A 19,349-nucleotide genomic window follows, 5' to 3' on the forward strand; every position below is an offset into this window, starting at 1 on the left:
ACTCTGTGTTCGCCTTTGAGTGGAGAGAGACGGACCTGCTATCACCAGCCTCAGGCGTGGAGGGCTGGGCACGGCCCCTCTGCTTCTGGGAGTGTCACAAACAAGCCAGTGGGCTGGACGCTGTAAGCAAGGCAGGGAGACGGGCAGGGAGTTGGTAAAGTGGGGAGACAGTGACAGCAGCAGCAGCGTAACCTGCTCCCTGGATCCCCTCTCGACATCCCCCCAGCTCCAGGCGTGCAGGGAGGGGGCACGCAGGCAGACAGAGCAGGACCTACAGCCAGAGCAGATTGTACACCCACAGCGGGTTCCCGGCCCGGCGCAGTGGTGACCGAGCAGCAGGCTTTGGCCCTGGTTTTCGTGCCCCAAAGGGCACTGGGTTATTCTCAGTGCAGCAGCCACCATGACTAAATCCCTCCCCCACTCACTGCCCTATGAATGCTATGCCACGTCTCTGTGCCTATGATGTGCCCACTTTCCCAGTAGGCATCAGTGTCTCTGGGGTGCCCAGTCTCGTGCTGGGTCCCAGCTGCCATGGTCACGTACAGCCCAGTATCCAGGATTGCTCGACCTCAGAGCAATGGGAGGTAGACTCCTGGGTGTGCCGTCCACACCCCTGGGTTCACCTGAGCATCCTAGCAGCAGCTCAGTTTCCTCCGGGTTTGTTAGCAACAGAAAGTTTCCAAACCCACCGTAGGGATGTTGTTTTAGCAACTGCTGTGATCGGCTGAATGCAGGGTCAGAATTCTGCCCCAGCAACAGAGCCTTTGAGAGGCCATGTGCTGCATGCTCACAGCTCCTTCGATGGACCGCTGCAGCACGCCCAACGGGTGCCCCTTCGCTGCACCATCTCTGCCCAGCGCTGGCTCTGCCCCAGACGATCAGAGCACAGGGAGAGTAGCTGCAGATCATTCCTCTTTGCAGGGCACTCAGTTGCCAGGCAGGAACATGGAGGGGGGTTGTTGGCAGGAGAGGAGCTGAAAGAGAAGACTGGCAGGCTGGGGAGACAGCGCAGAACTGGGGAGAATGGAAGAGAAGGACCGGGGAGAGAGAAGGGGGTGGAGAAACACAGAGACGAGGCCTTCAGGAGAGAAAGCCATTGGGACCAAAAAGGCTCCCTGTGGCTCCAAAATTGGGGCCAGGCCTTGCTGTGTCACCCCGCCATGCTGGGGCTCCCCCGCTCAGAGCTAGGGGCCATCTGTCCCTGCGCAGGCTCCGGGAGCAAGGAACATTATGTGCCATCCAAGGGCAGGGAGCCGGGGAAGGTGCTACCAGCACCACATCAGGCCAAAATGCAGCCCATACAGCCAGCAAACCTGCGGCCTGCCCTGGCTATGCTAGAACATTGCTTCTAAGGGAGGCCTGGAGAGCTAGTGAGCTAGAGCACGGGCTGCAGGCAGGACTCCAGGGTTCTAGTCTGAGCTCAGGGAGGGGAGCGTTGCCTAGCAGGGGGGTGGGGCTGTGTGTCAGGCCTGGGTTCTAATCCCAGCTCTGCCCTTTGCAATGTGGTTCCTACAGAGAGGCCGTGCTTGGTCAGTAACTGCTGGGTCACTGGGCAAGCCCCAGGGGAAGGCGATGGATTTCGAGGGAGCTGCCTTTGATTTGACGGCACAACAGGAAGCTGTGGACATGCCCTCGAAGCTACAAGCTGTCGGTGAAACTCCACGGCTGAGGGAGATTCTCATCCCTGCCAGCCTGGCTGGGCTCTCTGGAGAAAACTATGGCCCTGGGAAGCCCAGCAAGGGGGCTGCCGGATGCCCTGGAGGCTGGACCAGCCATCACACCCAGAGGCCTGGAGCTGGATTCTACTCTCAGGGAAACTAGACCTGGGTTTACACCAGTGTCTCCGAGACCTCAATCCTGCCGGGGGGCAGAGTCTGACGCTGCAGGCCTGCCCTGCTCATGAACCGTAGGAGACAGCGGCTCTCCACTCTGCCCCTCTCATCTTGCCACCAACGTGGCTGCCCTGCCAGCCAAGATGGGCCCTTGCTGAACCGCCAGGCTGGGGTCACGCTCTGCCTGGCAGCCCCCGGCACACCGCACTCCCCAGCGCTGCGACTGACGGCTCCTCCACATGCTCCCATCCCCTCAGACCCGCTGACACACACAGCCACGCATCCTCTCTCTTCCTCTGACTCAGACACTGCTCAGCTCCACGGCTGTGCGTAGCTAGTCTCTCACAAGCTTCTGCTGGCTGGGAAACGCCAGACAGATGCTGGGCTAGCCGGCCACTGCAACAGGTAAACAGCTCTCTCTCCATCGCCCCCTCCTCGCTGCCCTGCCTGCCCCCCGCAGCCCTGCTCCCTCCCCTTTCGCCCCCTCCAATTCAGCGGGTGCTGCTGAGCCCTTTGGAGAAGAAAAATAACTCCAGCTCCCGCCGGCCGCCAAACCCTGGCACGAGCCGGCGCCCTCTGCGTCCCAGCCAGCCAGAGAGAGGAGGCGCCCGTCGCAGTTTGGATACCGTCGGAGCAAGATCTGTCGTCCCGCTACGGGTCTCGGTCCGGAGGGCGTCCCGCAACCAAAGGGACCATCCCCAGAGGCAGAACCCAGAGGGGAAAGGATGCGCTAGGAGCTCAGCCAGCGGTAAGGGCAGCGGGGGCAGCTCCATGAACTGCCGCAGGTTACACCACGGGGGAGGCGGCTTGGCATGGCTCAGGGGCCCCGGCTCTGCCAAGCAGGGCACAAGGGGAAATCGATGGGCTAAAATCCTGGACATGTATGGCAGTGCAGGAAGGAAGGGGGGGAGCGATCGGCGGGGAGGGGGGTGTTGGGCGTGAGAATGAGATGCAGCGTGGCAGACAGTAGCGTTTACTCGCCTGTGACTCACCAGCCAAGGAGCGGGGGAGATTTTCTGATGTCTGGGGCCAACAGGGCCCCCTCACAGACACCTCTTGCCTGGACATGGGGCTTCTCGGTACAGGAGCGGGGAAGGAATGACAAACGCCCCAGTGCCAGTAACCGGGCCACAAACCCAGCATCGGGGTGTAGCCCATGCGGCTAGGGATGGATCGACTGGCTGGAACTGGGGCAGGGGGTTATTCCCAGGCCGCTGCTCCTCAAGGATGGGAGGTGCCTTCTCGGATGACCCTGTGCTAACCACCACGGCCTGGCAGACAGGCCCTGTGGGTACAGGATCACCCTCCGCCCTGCCAGGCCCCGTGGCATGTCTCTCTGGCTGGGCGATGTGTTGGTACTGAGGGCAAGGCCCCAGCCAGGCCTGGGCTCCCTGAAATTAACACAGACACTCAGTGTGCTGGACAGGGCTTTCAGCGGGTGGGGGGGACCCACCTCTCAGAGCAGCCCCTGGGTGCGACTCCGGTGACTCCACCAGGGTTACTCCAGCGAGGAATTTGGCCCCTAGATCCTTCTCAAACTCCTCCCCCTGGGACTGAAGGGGTCCCCCTTCTCCCCTGCCCCTCGTCCCCGGCAGGGAGGCTCTGCCATTTCCACCCCCTCCCCACACACCGGCTCTGCTGTCAGCATGTCCAGCCCCAGCTGTGACTGCGGCCCAGTGAGGCAGTTCCCATGGCAATGCCCAATCAGCCCCACTGCAGGCGGACCCGGTGATTGGTGGGGAAAGGCAGGACAGGGTGGGTGTGAGCGCTATAGGAAAAGTGTGTGTGTGTGTGTGCGGGGGGGGGGGGGATTGCTTCAGCATGAGGAGGCAGAGCCGAGTGCTCCCAGCTCCTCCTCCTCCACTCACTCGATTGGGTAACTGGGGATACCCTGATATAGGGCCCAATTCTGCAAGCAGTGGAACTCCTGCAGCCTCACTGCGCTCCTAGCAGGGGGCTGGGCCCATAGGAAGGATGGAGCCAGTCTCTGTTCAGCAGCAGGGCCGGCTGGTGTTTGGGACCTAGGAAGGGTCCCCCGATGGGTGGGTGCACCAGAGGTGTCAATTTCAGCTCCCACGAAAGCCAGAAACCGATCACCAGGGAGCGCGGGCACGTGACGGTCACGCTGCCCCCCCGGCTGCCCCAAGGCTTGCAAAGCACAGGGCTGCAGGTTCCCCCAACGTCCTGGTGGGAGGTGACCCAGCAATCATCTCATTGGCCCTTCCCAGGTCCTGCAGGCTGATTCTGCCCACAGGACGATGGGCTCCGGTCCTGGCCAAACCCTCCTTGATATCAATGGGGCAGGAACCTGACGCTGAGCAGGGGAGCCATGGGAGCAGGGTCTTGGCTCAGCAAGGGCTGTCCCTGCTCTGAAGGGCCCAGTCCAGCTCCCCATGGGCCTAGGATATTAGGCCTGATTCGCTGAGAATGCCCATGTCTCCTTGGTACCAGCAGGAGGCGCTCTCAGGAGGGTGAGGTGGTGGTTCAGAGCTGTCACTCCTGTCCCCATGCCCGCCCCTCGGCTCCCCATCCCCCGGATACTGTTATCCCATGCCCTGGCCATTAACCCCTCAGCTCTGGCTAACCAGATCCTCTCTGCCCCCAGCTTTCAAACATCACGTCCTGACCAAGATGAAGGCGAAACTGCTCCCTGGCGTCTCCAGCTGGGCGAGGGCTCTGGGAGCCCACCCCACCATGGGAGGGAGGTGGCACCCAGCTTGGTGGTGTCCTGCCCCACAAAACGGGTGGGGGCACGCTCAGAAAGAGCAGGGGGAACATTCTTCACAGTTGGGGAAACTGAGTCATACTGAGATTAAGTGACTGGCCCAAGGCCACTTGGCTAGGTATCAGCACAGCTTGGAACCCAGGAGTCCTGCCCTCTAGCCAGACACAGGGGACAGGACATGAATGTCTGGCTGAGGTCGTGTCCTGGCATCCGGCTGGGGATGGGGCCCGGATGTGTCTCGTGGGTATCCCTGGTGCGCCGTGCCCATGGGGCACAGGGCTAGCTCCACTCCTGGAGGTGTTCACGTCCCCGAGCTTAGCATCAGCAGCGAAGGCACGTCCTGCTGAGCGTTCTCAATCCCCTCCCCAGGCCCCATGCCTGCCCGCGACCAGTCGTGTGGCTGCAGCCGGGGACCCAACGTGGAGCGTGGGAAGTGGTACGGGGTCCGCTCCTACCTGCACCTCTTCTACGAGGACTGCACCGGCGCCGGTCTGGCTGATGACGTGACCGAACCCCCACTCTCCCGTGCCCATGGCGGATGGCCCTCCCTCGTCTGGAAGGTAAGAACCATGTCAGCATCATTAGCCCCTGCTGGGAGGTGCTCTGCTCCCAGAGCCTGGGGTCAAGGGTCACTCACCCTATCTGGGTGTCACCTCTGGGACGGTCACGCCCCATCCCAGGATTTCCCCCTGAAACTCTCCAGCCCACAGTAAGAGCCTGGGTTCCTTCCCCTCCTCCCCGGTTTGGCTTGCCTGGCGTGTCCTGTTCAGGGACCCGCTCTGGCCCCGCAGTTAGGAGGCTAGACACACACCCCCAGGGTCAGAGGAGGATGAGGCACAACATGCCGGAGATGCCGGGCAGTTCAGCCGTCAGCGATCACCCAGCTCTCTGGATCGCAGAGTCGTCCAGCTGAGGCACCGTGCAGGCAGGTACGGCACCGGCCTCCCCCTCACAGCTCAGCCAACGCAGCCCTAGCCTGCCCCTCCCCAGGACCTCTCCCCTCCGTGCTGGCAAGCAGCAACTCCATCTAGCCCAGCCCTGGGCTTCTGCTCAACCCACAGACTCCAAGGCCACTGTGATCAGCTAGTCTGAACTGTCCAGCACAGGCCCTGGGACTTCCCCGAAATAATCCCTGTTTGAACTAGAGCCGATCTTGGAGAAACCATCCAATCCGCATCTAAAGCCGGCTGCTGAGGGAGAATTCCCGCAGCCCTCGGTAAGTTGTTCCCAGGCTGAGTTACAAGCGTGCGCCTGTCTAGCGTCAATGAGGCAGCGAAGAGCCGATGTCTGGACACTGGTCACTAGGAACCGCTGGGGACTCAGAGGAGAACCCCCCCCCCCCCCTCCCCCCCAGTGTCCCAATCCCAACTCCTCTTTTATCGGAGGGTCTCGACTCACTTCCCAGCACGCAGCCCTGGCAGGGAGGGATCCTTAGCCCCTTTTTAGAGAGGAAGAAACTGAGGCACACACAGGCTGAGATCTGGTTGTCTCAGGCCAGAGGGGGGTGCAACCCAGGAGTCTTGACTCCCTGCCCCCAGTTCCAACCCCTTGCATGCAAGCTGCCCACCACGCTACGGCCCTAAGGTGCAACGTCTCGCTGCTTCCCAGCTAGTCAGAGAGGAGGAAGGAGCTCAGCGCTCAGGAGGATTTCAAGCCAGGGCTTCCTCCTCCTGGTCATGTGACGGTACAGGGTCACCAGGTCAACTGTGCAGGTAGCCCAGAGATCAGCTGACATCTCCCCCAAATGAATCAGTCGGCAGCACTGGATACAATCCAGCTGCTGTGCTGACATGGTCCCGGTCCTCTCCTCCCCTCGCTCGAGTCCTCGTTGTGCCCCTGCAGAATCAGAGACGCCCCAACCCCCGGCCTGCAATGAAAGCGGGGGCCCTGGGCACAGAATCAGAGACGCCCCATCCCCCGGCCTGCAATGAAAGCGGGGGCCCTGGGCACAGAATCAGAGACGCCCCATCCCCCGGCCTGCAATGAAAGCGGGGGCCCTGGGCACAGAATCAGAGACGCCCCAACCCCCGGCCTGCAATGAAAGCGGGGGCCCTGGGCACAGAATCAGAGACGCCCCAACCCCCGGCCTGCAATGAAAGCGGGGGCCCTGGGCACAGAATCAGAGACGCCCCAACCCCCGGCCTGCAATGAAAGCGGGGGCCCTGGGCACAGAATCAGAGACGCCCCAACCCCCGGCCTGCAATGAAAGCGGGGGCCCTGGGCACAGAATCAGAGACGCCCCAACCCCCGGCCTGCAATGAAAGCGGGGGCCCTGGGCACAGAATCAGAGACGCCCCAACCCCCGGCCTGCAATGAAAGCGGGGGCCCTGGGCACAGAATCAGAGACGCCCCAACCCCCGGCCTGCAATGAAAGCGGGGGCCCTGGGCACAGAATCAGAGACGCCCCAACCCCCGGCCTGCAATGAAAGCGGGGGCCCTGGGCACAGAATCAGAGACGCCCCAACCCCCGGCCTGCAATGAAAGCGGGGGCCCTGGGCACAGAATCAGAGACGCCCCAACCCCCGGCCTGCAATGAAAGCGGGGGCCCTGGGCACAGAATCAGAGACGCCCCAACCCCCGGCCTGCAATGAAAGCGGGGGCCCTGGGCACAGAATCAGAGACGCCCCAACCCCCGGCCTGCAATGAAAGCGGGGGCCCTGGGCACAGAATCAGAGACGCCCCAACCCCCGGCCTGCAATGAAAGCGGGGGCCCTGGGCACAGAATCAGAGACGCCCCAACCCCCGGCCTGCAATGAAAGCGGGGGCCCTGGGCACAGAATCAGAGACGCCCCAACCCCCGGCCTGCAATGAAAGCGGGGGCCCTGGGCACAGAATCAGAGACGCCCCAACCCCCGGCCTGCAATGAAAGCGGGGGCCCTGGGCACAGAATCAGAGACGCCCCAACCCCCGGCCTGCAATGAAAGCGGGGGCCCTGGGCACAGAATCAGAGACGCCCCAACCCCCGGCCTGCAATGAAAGCGGGGGCCCTGGGCACAGAATCAGAGACGCCCCAACCCCCGGCCTGCAATGAAAGCGGGGGCCCTGGGCACAGAATCAGAGACGCCCCAACCCCCGGCCTGCAATGAAAGCGGGGGCCCTGGGCACAGAATCAGAGACGCCCCAACCCCCGGCCTGCAATGAAAGCGGGGGCCCTGGGCACAGAATCAGAGACGCCCCAACCCCCGGCCTGCAATGAAAGCGGGGGCCCTGGGCACAGAATCAGAGACGCCCCAACCCCCGGCCTGCAATGAAAGCGGGGGCCCTGGGCACAGAATCAGAGACGCCCCAACCCCCGGCCTGCAATGAAAGCGGGGGCCCTGGGCACAGAATCAGAGACGCCCCAACCCCCGGCCTGCAATGAAAGCGGGGGCCCTGGGCACAGAATCAGAGACGCCCCAACCCCCGGCCTGCAATGAAAGCGGGGGCCCTGGGCACAGAATCAGAGACGCCCCAACCCCCGGCCTGCAATGAAAGCGGGGGCCCTGGGCACAGAATCAGAGACGCCCCAACCCCCGGCCTGCAATGAAAGCGGGGGCCCTGGGCACAGAATCAGAGACGCCCCAACCCCCGGCCTGCAATGAAAGCGGGGGCCCTGGGCACAGAATCAGAGACGCCCCAACCCCCGGCCTGCAATGAAAGCGGGGGCCCTGGGCACAGAATCAGAGACGCCCCAACCCCCGGCCTGCAATGAAAGCGGGGGCCCTGGGCACAGAATCAGAGACGCCCCAACCCCCGGCCTGCAATGAAAGCGGGGGCCCTGGGCACAGAATCAGAGACGCCCCAACCCCCGGCCTGCAATGAAAGCGGGGGCCCTGGGCACAGAATCAGAGACGCCCCAACCCCCGGCCTGCAATGAAAGCGGGGGCCCTGGGCACAGAATCAGAGACGCCCCAACCCCCGGCCTGCAATGAAAGCGGGGGCCCTGGGCACAGAATCAGAGACGCCCCAACCCCCGGCCTGCAATGAAAGCGGGGGCCCTGGGCACAGAATCAGAGACGCCCCAACCCCCGGCCTGCAATGAAAGCGGGGGCCCTGGGCACAGAATCAGAGACGCCCCAACCCCCGGCCTGCAATGAAAGCGGGGGCCCTGGGCACAGAATCAGAGACGCCCCAACCCCCGGCCTGCAATGAAAGCGGGGGCCCTGGGCACAGAATCAGAGACGCCCCAACCCCCGGCCTGCAATGAAAGCGGGGGCCCTGGGCACAGAATCAGAGACGCCCCAACCCCCGGCCTGCAATGAAAGCGGGGGCCCTGGGCACAGAATCAGAGACGCCCCAACCCCCGGCCTGCAATGAAAGCGGGGGCCCTGGGCACAGAATCAGAGACGCCCCAACCCCCGGCCTGCAATGAAAGCGGGGGCCCTGGGCACAGAATCAGAGACGCCCCAACCCCCGGCCTGCAATGAAAGCGGGGGCCCTGGGCACAGAATCAGAGACGCCCCAACCCCCGGCCTGCAATGAAAGCGGGGGCCCTGGGCACAGAATCAGAGACGCCCCAACCCCCGGCCTGCAATGAAAGCGGGGGCCCTGGGCACAGAATCAGAGACGCCCCATCCCCCGGCCTGCAATGAAAGCGGGGGCCCTGGGCACAGAATCAGAGACGCCCCATCCCCCGGCCTGCAATGAAAGCGGGGGCCCTGGGCACAGAATCAGAGACGCCCCATCCCCCGGCCTGCAATGAAAGCGGGGGCCCTGGGCACAGAATCAGAGACGCCCCATCCCCCGGCCTGCAATGAAAGCGGGGGCCCTAGTCACAAAATCAGAGACTCCCCAAGCCCTGGCCTGCAATGAAAGCGGGGACCCTGGGCACAGACTCAGCTCATCGGGCAACATTTTCCATGCCTAATTCAGGGGCCCTACCAGCTGGGAATTTGAATGTAGAGTCCAGGCTCTAGCCGCTGGCCACAGGCCTTGGGTTACTGCCTAGGGCTCTCCGAGCTGGGCTATGGACTAGTGGGTTATGGTGGGGTCCTCGCCGTGGGGCTGGGGTTGTTAATTTGTCTTAGGTGCGCTGGGTGCCAGGCGCTGCAAGAGACAGTCCCTGCCCCGAAGAGCAGACAGTCTAGAGACAAAGGGTGGGAGGGGAAACAGAGGCCCAGAGCGGGAGAGGGAGTGCCCAAGGGCCGAGCCAGGACTAGCAACCCAGCTCTCGGGGGTGCCAGGCCAGTGCCTAGGCCATTCTGTCCCCATCCCCCGTGGTAGAGCCTTTCCTCTCGTTAGTAGCACGCTGACGGAGCCCTTTGCATCCCGGCCCCCAGGTGAGTCTCTCAGCGGGAATGCTGCTCTTGCTGATTGGAGCCGCAGCGCTGGCCACAGGGTACCTGGTGCCCCCGAAGCTGGAGGGCATCGGCGAGGAAGAGTTTATGGTGCTTGACCTGCAGGCGATGGCCTATAACCATGCCCTGGTGACCTGCAGACTGGTGGGCACTGTCCTGTGCGCCATGGGCGGGGCCCTGGGGGCGGTGGGCGCCCTGGCGTGCGTGCTGGGCAGGGCTGCGCGAGGGGGCGAGGAAGAGGAGGAGCAGCAGCTATCGCCCATTCTGCGGGAGAGCCCCCTGAAGAAGCACAGCACCATCATCATGCCGCCGGCAGCAGCAGGATCACCGGCTGTGCCCTTCGGCGCTTCGCAGATACAAAACATACAGCCAAAGAGGGACACACAGCGCCCCCTCCTGTCCCCCTCCACCACCGCACCCGCTCCCTGAAGCTAAGAGCTCTTCTGTCTCCCCCGCGTTACTGCCACACCCGATTAACAGCCCCACTGCCCCTGGCTCTAAGGAGCCCGACGTGTCACCATTCAGCGCTAGCAGGAGGAAGGTGTGTGCAGACGCTGGACCTCTTCCCGCTGCTTCATCTGCAGAACCTGGGGAGGAGTGTGGCCTGGCCCCCATGTGAGAAGATCTGAGAACTGCTGGAGGTGTCTTCTGGCCAGGCCACCTGGCTCAAACCAGAACAGAAATGCCCCTGACTCAGCCTTTAAGCCAATAGGATCATTTCATGCCACATCATCTGGAGGCGGGGCTACAACTGCAACCTATCAGCAAGAAGGAAACTGCGTTCGGAGGTAGAGGTGGAGTGCGATTGGCCATCGCCTAATGGACAAAGTCCCAACTTTTCTGTGGTCCACCTTCCTCTGCTCTGCTTCCTGGTCAGCTGTAACCGATGAAAGTGTCTGAGTACCAGTCCAGCAATGTCCTCCTTCCATGCTGGTTCAATAAAGATACAAAGAAACTCAGGTTCATCATCAGTCATTTCCGGCATGACTTTGTCACAATCCCATGAGCCCTGGGTTTCACACGACAGCACCCTTCACCTTCCACCCACTCCCACAACTTAATTCAATTCTATGCTTAATCAGATCACAAAATCATTTGACACAGCTTCCACCCTTTAGACACTTGAAACGGGTTATTGGCTAATCTGATCAATGGTTACAGAGGTCAAATGCCACTCAATTACTGTTTAGAATATGTTTTTAATGAAAGGCAGATGCAGAATAAGGTTCTGTTAATTACTAGGGAGGAGAATGAAACATGCAGAAGGTGGAAGAGCCCAAGGAAAACCCCACAACACTCCCGCGGGACTCCAGCACAAGTCCAAGCAGGGCTAGTTAGACACTGCTATTGACTTTGGCCACATTCTTTTCTCAGATATGGTGAGGCCACTCTACTGATGTCAGCAGTTTTGCACTGGTACAACTGGGAGTGGAATTTAGCCCTTTGTAAGTAGCACCCATGACTTGGGCCTTGATATTCCTCTTACCTTCAATGTGCATCACCTGTTCTGTACCCTGAGGGTTGGGTTTTTGAGACAGGAAATTCCTCTAAATCAACCCACTTTCAGGAACAGTTTCAGTTTTGACAAATGATAAAAATGTTTCCTTGAAAAATTCTTGACCAGCTCTACCCAGGAGTTGAAAAAGCATGATTCAGAGCCCCCAAGATGGGGAGAATGGCTTAAATCGTGGGATTTTAAAAATAAAAAAGGTGTGTTCTTTTTATTTGCTTACTGGTTTCGTAGCCTTTAGGGGTCAGGTTTGCATGCTTTTCTCTGCAACGGTGGGATATAAATGTTATTTTCTTCAAGTGAAAGCTGAGAGTTTCATATAATCACATGACTCCAGGAGCTGGGGATTGAAAGAAAAGACCAAATATCGTGAGACTCGCAATCAAATCATGAGAGTTGGCAGCAAGGTTAATTCAAGATATTTGTTAGGAGACTCTGTCCCGTCCTGGTGGAAATGGGCAATGACTTGACCTCAATGATTCAAGCCTTCGCCACCTCACAGCTGGACTACCGCAAAGTAATGTACCTGGGCATGAAGTATTTAGGAAAGTATTGATTTAGTATTGATTTTGCAGGGCCATGGGGCAGTTCAGACCCGTAGCCCATTTATCCAACTCCCCACCCTCATCGGGGACTTCTGGGTAAATGGGCCAGGTTCAGCCCCTGTCCACCATGGATAAGTTCAGAGGCTGAGTTCAGTCCAATTGACAAGAACAGACTCGATCCGAAGGCCCCATTCAGCACTTCCTGGATTGGGGCTGGCTTCAGTGCCCCAGTCAGAGAGATCAGGGGAATCCATGGCCCGGGGCATGTGACACACACCAAGGGAGGGTGTGAGCAGGCAGGGAGCCCAGGGGCAGGGAGTCCTAGAGGATTATGTGAGCACTCCCTGGTGAGCACAGCCTGCGCTGGGCACAGCCGCCCATGCCATGTCCGGCCCTGGAGGCGTTCCTCCCCATTCTGCCCCCCCTACCCCAGACTGCCCAGCCCCCTGTGCCGCTCTTCCCCTGCATGTTCCCAGGCCTCCCCCGAGCAGAGGCAGGAATCCGGGCAGCTCCTTTCCCGCACGTCACCGCCTGGTGGAGCTGTGTGCTCAGAGCTCGGGGCTGGAGGAATGGCAGTGCCAGGGCTCACTGACAGCCGGGTCCTGAGGATACAGAGCCTGGGAGCAGCTTTCCAGTGAGCGGCAGAGATCACCTCTGCCCAGCGCACCCAGCCCTGAGCTCTGGGAGTGCCTCACGCCTGCCCAGCTGGGCCCATTACCTGCCCAGTTCTCGCTACCATGCTGGAGCAGGGGCGGTCTCCATGCAGACCCCAGGGAGCAGCAAATCCCTCGCAGCTCAGGCTTCCCGGGCTCCCTGACCAGGGAACTGACCTGGGAGAAACATCCCGCTTCTGCTCCTTATCCCTTGTTCCCTGACCAGTCGGCTCAGCTCTGTGACATGGGACCTGACCTCCCGGGGCAATGGAGTCAGTCCTGACTGCTGTGCTGCCCGACCTGGATCCCTCCACCTCCAACCGCCCCCGGCACCCCCCCTCTGATAGCGTCACTTTAATGCAGGTGGGTTTTATTCATGGCTCAGGAGTAAATATGGACACCTGGGGCAACCCTTTGCCTCCTGCCCTGTTTGCCAGCCCTCGTAGCCCCTCCCCTTGGTCCCCAGGTAAGTACTTTGTACCATGCTAATGACTTGCTTCCACACCCCTTCCATCCACAAGGATCCCATGGAGTGGGGCAGCTTCAAGGATGCTTGCAACCTGGCTGGGGCTCATTGAGTCTCCACAGAGCCTAGAGGGACCACTTCCAGCAACCTGCACACATGGGGCCCAGTCTTCACTGGGGGCAGGATCAGGGCCCCGCAGCCCATTTTTGCAAAACTCTGCATCCCACAGAGGCCATGCGATGCCCCGTAAGATCTGGGTCAAGCTCTCCGGAGAGGGTCCGTGCAGCATGCAATGAAACGTGGCTTCTGCAAAGAGCGGTGGGAGATGCTAGGAAAGTGGGGAGAACGGGCCTGCTCAGGGGAAAGGGGATCGGGAGGGACTGCTAATCTCAGATTTCCTGCCTTCAGCTCCCTTCCCTTGAGCCTCGCCCCCAGGGTGCAGACAGGGTTGGCGAGCCCCCAGCACGAAAGTGACAGGCCTAGTCCCTGAGTGACTGAATGAGGGAGGAAACAAAAAAGTGAATGAAGAAGGAAGTGAGAGAGGGAGGGGCGTGAGGGCGAGTGGAAGGTGACTTCCAGGGCATGGGAAAGAATGAATGAAGGAGCAAGTAACCGGAGGAGTGAGTGAAATAGGGAAGGAAAGAAGAAACAGAGGTGACATGGGGGCCAGGACAGACGCAGGGTCACGTGCCCTCCCCCTCCGCCCCCGATTTCTGCCAGGGTTTCTATGCCCTGCCCTGAACCCTGCTGCATTCCACCAGAATCTTTAAATTGTGCCCCCCCTCCACCTCCCCCGTCGTTTCTGGAAGAGAAAGAGCAAGGGAGGAGAAATCCAGAGCAAGGGCCATCCCCAAGCAGGCTGGGGGTCCTCAGAGCTTCCCCTGGCATGTGCCAGCACTGTACACGGGCACGCAGCCCAGACAGGGCCCTCCGGAGAATGGGTGAGGGAGGCAGGGAGCTCCTAGGAAGGGGGGAAGGAGGGTGAGGCAGCAGCGGTGACTGGCCAGTCCCCTCCAGGGTCTGGCTCCCTCGGTGCAGACAGGACGTCCTGTGGCTCGGCCTGGATCAGGGGGAGACCCGGAGAGCGGCCTGCGGAAGGAAGCGGAGCATTTCCTCCTGCACACGCGGCAGTGGGCAGTGGGGGAGGGAAGGGAACCAGCACTTACGGCCCCCAGGGCTGCACAGCCCTGACAGCGGCTCTTCCAAAGGGCTTTCTGCCCCGGCACCCCCCAATCCGTTACCCAGGGAGGAGCCAAAGAGGGCCCAATGCCGCTGCAGCTCAAATCCTGCACCAGCTCTCTCCAGGCTGCTTCCACAGCATGCAAGAAACGTGGTCACATCAACCCAGTCCCTCCGCTCCTCCACAGCCAGCTCCCAGGCCCCATTCCCTACTGTGACCCCCATGGGAGTGGGGGGGATGCATGCGGCTCTGTGCTCTCAAATGCAGCCAATGGTGGGAGAGGCCAGGTATGGAGCAGAGGTGAGGTCCTCCCCCCACACCCACACCCACACCCTGTGCAGTGATGCCTGCTGGGAGGAGATGCAGCTGGGAGAGCCTTTGTAGCCAGTGCTCCTGCCCCATGCCCTGCAGTGCCACCCGCTGGGAGAGGCTGGCAATGCGGGAAGGTGCAGCTCTCCCCTCCTCTCTGCTCCCCAAGGAGCAGGAATTCCCAGCCATTCCCGTGAGCACACTTCTGGTTCTGCAGCGCTACGCCATCCCGGCCGTGTGCACGCTGCTCCCGGCGAGGCGCGCTGCCTTGGGCGCCGGTGCTCGCCACGGGGCTGCTGGAGCGTGCAGACGCAGAGCTTGGCCGGAGATGAATGGGAAAGATAAAAAGAGCTGCTGACCGAGAAGGCTGAGTCAGCCAGCAGCTCCCAGCAGCCGGGGTCATGGCAACAGCTGCGCGAGCGGAAGCCGGGCATTAGCCCTGATGCTGACATAGGCTTGACTGCGCCTCCTGCCACCTTCTAGGACAAAACTGCCAAGCTGAGCGCCCATAAGAGAGCGAAACCGACTGGGTCCCCCTCTCCCACCACCCTGCCATGTGCTGTCAAAGGCCCACCCGTCTGAATGCAAACACCCCAGTTTGTCCTGCACCCCCCTCCTTGGGCCGTGCTGCTGTGCAGGGAACAGATCTGACAGGCAGCAGGGAGCTATTTCTGGGTCACCCACAGCACGGGCTGGGGTCCTTTCTTTGGAGAGATGCTATTCCGCTCCTCCGGCCCCAGAGACATGCTGTCCCTCTGTCACGGAGTTCCCGGGAAATGCTCTGGAACTGGTCCCTACGAAGCCAGGCAGGATTCTGGGGAAGTCTCCTCTCTCTGAGCAGACTGTCTCCAGGGCAAGAAGCTCACACGGCTTCATCTTCCTGGGATTGACCTTGAAGCATTCAGCATCCTCTGCCCTTCCGTGCGCTTCCCACAGCGAGTCCTCCCAGGCGGGGTCCTGGGGAAGCCAGAGGGTCCTGCACCCCCACTTCGCAGTCAGATGTGACTCTCAGCCAGCCAGTAAAACAGAGGTTTATTAGATGACAGGAACATGGTCTAAAACAGAGCTTGTAGGTACAGAGAACAGGACCCCTCAGCTGAGTCCATTTTGGGGGGCAGTGAGCCAGACACCCACGTCTGCACTCACTCCATGTCCCCAGCCAGCCCCAAACTGACTCCCCCTCCAGCCCCTCCTCCTCTGGGCTTTTTCCTTTCCCAGGCCAGGAGGTCACCTGATTCCTTTGTTCTCCAACACTTTTAACTATCACCTTGCAGGAGGGAAGGGCCCCGGCCATTAGTTGCCAGGAGACAGAGTGTCCGCCATTTATGCACACTGGCCTTTATCCCACCACCTAGAGACTTAAGAAATGCATAGGGGAAACTGAGGCACCCCTACAATATTCAGAGGAAACATTAAGAACTGTCCCACTTCGTCACATCGTGTGATTCCATTGCCTGGGCCCTGCTCACAGTCTCTCCAGCATTACAGACAGGCCCTGGCCTAGTTTGGCTGCAGGACAGGAGCTCTGAGTGCTAGGACGGGAGAGGGGCTCATCCCCTGGGCAGGCTTCCCCATTTCTGGAAAATAGGGTCCCTGTGAATCAGGCCTCAGGCAGGCTCCTCGGGGGAGGAGGGGACCCGCTCTGGCAAACGGAGCCAAGAACCTGTCTGAAGAGGCGTGGCGAAAGCCAGTGGACTGAAGGGGGGCAGTAGCTCAGCGACGCAGCCCAGCTCCAGACTCCACCGTTGTCGCCCATGTGCAAATATGGGCTGTGGCTTCACACGTGTGTGACGGGAGGATGGACGCGCCATGCTCTGTAATGCACAGCAAGCACACCCCACAGTGCACCAGGGTCAGCGTCAGTGGTGGGCACAGCAGAGGGTGAGCGTGTGTGCACACCCCCACTCCTGGTGGTGTTTCTCTCCCAGGCAGGAGCTGCATTGTGGAAAAATTGGAGAGAGTCCAGCAGAGGGCAACAAAAATGATTAGGGGGCTGGAGCACATGACTCATGAGGAGAGGCTGAGGGAACTGGGATTGTTTAGTCTGCAGAAGAGAAGAGTGAGGGGGGATTTGATAGCTGCTTTCAACTACCTGAAAGGGGGTTCCAAAGAGGATGGATCTAGACTGTTCTCAGTGGTGGCAGATGACAGAACAAGGAGCAGTGGTCTCAAGTTGCAGTGGGGGAGGTCTAGGTTGGATATTAGGAAACACTATTTCACTAGGAGGGTGGTGAAGCACTGGAATGGGTTCCCTAGGGAGGTGGTGGAATCTCCTTCCTTAGAGGTTTTTAAGGTCAGGCTTGACAAAGCCCTGGCTGGGATGATTTAGTTGGGGATTGGTCCTGCTTTGAGCAGGAGGTGGGACTAGATACCTCCCGAGGTCCCTTCCAGCCCTGATATTCTGTGATTCCCCAGGAGACAGCGAGCAGCCTGCAGGGCTGAGGGGGAGCCCTTAGTCAAGGACACTTGCTAAAATGCATCAACTTTCATCACCTTGTGTCTACCTGCCCCCCCCCCCAGACTCCCTCCACTGGCCTCAGCTGTGCATTGCATTTGCCATGACCACTCTGTTCAGCCCGCTGGGGTTCCCATCCCCTCTCCCGTCCCTGGGCCTGAGTCACTCGCTCCTGACTCGGGAGCAGCCCAGGCTGGCACAGGATCACTGCCAGCACATCCGCCCGTTTCCTGCCCCTTGCCCCAGTGCAGGCACACTGCAAATCACTGCACAGCTTAGCTTCTTCCTGTGCCGCTGCAGCATCCCCGCACCCCTCTGAGCCGCACACGGGGGGGGGGGCGGAGGGGGGAGCCGCTGGCACCGTGACAGGCCCAGATTCCTGGTGCCAGAAGGCTCCTGTCCCACCAACAGCTCGGCAGGGGACCAGGCACTCTCGGAGAACAGCCAGGGGATTGCGTAACCCGAGACGAACTCGCATGGCGTAATCACACTGGCAGTTTCGCAATGCCTCCGGTGTGCCACAGGGCAGAGGTGTCAAGCCCAGTGGAGTCAGGCCCCAGCCCCGTCGAGGCTGGGCACAGGGCAGCTGGGCGAGCTGGTGTCTGGGTACCACTCTCCATCCCTGGGCACAATAAGAACCTCCTCCCAGGCCGTGCCAGGGACTGGCAGTCCCCACCCCAGTCAGCCAGTTACAGGAATGGCAGCATGAGGCACCTGTCTCCAAACCCACCTACGCATGACCATGCCTGCCTGAGTCAAACCCGTCACCCAACAGCTACAGCCCCAGCCCCTGCGCACCGCCAGGCGGGTCCGATTCCAGCCCCGAGTCACCATGGGCGAGGCTTTGGGCATTGCACCCCGATGGTGCCCGCGTCGGAGTTTAGAACCCAGCGGTTCTGGCAACTGCAGCATCAGCACCAGCAGCGCAGGCCTGATGCCAGCCCCACTGTTCCCTGCTAGGTCCGCGCTTCCATCAGCAGGGTGCTTCCAGACCCACCTCCATCTACACCTAGCAGCACCCCCGAGACACCAAGCCCCCAGACAGCCCCCGGCACAGCCCTGCAGGCTGCCTTCCTGCCACTGCCCTGGTGCCAGCAGGTCCAGCCCCTTGGGAGCTGGGGAATAGCTGGGCAGGGGGAGCGGTGGTCCCTCGGAGGGGGGAAAACAGAAGCTGCTGCTGCCCTGAGCCTGGAGTGAGCTCCTGACCCCGAGTGCGTGGGAACGCGGCAGTCCCAGGGGCTGCGTTGGGAAGCGGATGTAGGAGGCTGGGCGGGCGGCGTGGGAGTCAACTTCCCGGAGCCGGGAGGGGGCATTCCAGCCGCAGCGAGGAAGGAGCCCGAGGAATTCGCTCCCTGTCCTGGGGCCCCGCCAGGCTGGCTCACATTCCCCTCGGTTCTGCCCCTCGCTGACTCCTGGGGCGAGGGGTGCAGTGGGAAACCTGCCTCCCGGGAGCCACTGCCAGGGGCCGGCTTTTCTCTCACCCCCTCGCTGGTGCTGTGAGGCCAGTTCTAGTAGGCCCTGGGCCACACCCTGCGCATCCAGCACCGTCAGCCTCCTCCCGACTGGCCCTGCTTCCTGGGCCACATGCCCATGGAGTCCATCCAGAACGCACAGCTCAGATCTCCCCCTAGCCTAGACCCTGCCCTCGGACTATGCCCCCCGCCCCCAAGCCCACCCCTGGCTCCCCCTCCTCGTCAAAGCCCTCCACAGCTCAGCCCTGCCCACCTCACGGCTGCAGGGTGAGCTCCCCATTCACTCTGCCCACCATGCCAGCCTGGCTCACCCGCTCCTCCCTTCATGCTTTGTCCCATGCTGCCCCATGTGCCTTGGGATTTAGGGACCCCCTCAAAGCCATCCCCTCCCCCTCATGCCTGCAGGGCTCTGGGCACCGCAGGGCCGGGGGAGGGAGCTGCTGGGACCGCAGTTGCTGCTGCTCGTTGGCTAATTACACCAAGCCGCTGGGCATGCAGCCTACCTGGGTTTAACCATTCTGGGGTTCCTGTTACCCCACCCTCCTGCTCCCCCTTCCCTGCATGTTGGTTTCATCCACCTGTTAGGCCTTATTGTGAGCTCTTTGGGGCAGAGGATATCATTCAGCGCATGCGTGTCCAGTGCCTGGCATGATGGGCCCTGATCCAGACTGGCAGCCGGGGCTGCTGGCAGAACAACAGAGCCGTGGAGCCCCTCGGAGTTTGTGTCGCAGCATCCCTAGGGGGACCCCTTACGAAAGTGGACTCTGGCCAGCTGCACCCCACAGCTCAGGATGGGCGCCCTAGGAAAGCCATGGGGGGAATCCCAGGCGAGAATCACACCGAGGAGAGTTTGCCCTCCAGCTGCATGGGGATGTGAGGGGGTGAGATCACATCTATGCAGATGGCTGGCAGGAAATGTCTGAGTT

General features: G+C 61.2%; 1 protein-coding gene across 1 annotated transcript; it reads left to right on the forward strand.

Moving 5' to 3' along the window:
- The first annotated feature begins 2,140 nt into the window (after window positions 1-2,140).
- Window positions 2,141-10,792, forward strand: NRSN2 (neurensin 2). The gene is made up of 3 exons (XM_034787495.1): window positions 2,141-2,580; window positions 4,927-5,117; window positions 9,816-10,792. The coding sequence occupies exons 2-3, from the start codon at window positions 4,932-4,934 to the stop codon at window positions 10,260-10,262; spliced, it is 633 nt and encodes a 210-aa protein (XP_034643386.1). The 5' UTR covers window positions 2,141-2,580; window positions 4,927-4,931; the 3' UTR covers window positions 10,263-10,792.
- Window positions 10,793-19,349: the final 8,557 nt, after the last annotated feature.

This window comes from Trachemys scripta, chromosome 12, assembly GCF_013100865.1.
Source record: "Trachemys scripta elegans isolate TJP31775 chromosome 12, CAS_Tse_1.0, whole genome shotgun sequence".
Classification (NCBI taxonomy): Eukaryota; Metazoa; Chordata; order Testudines; family Emydidae; genus Trachemys; species Trachemys scripta.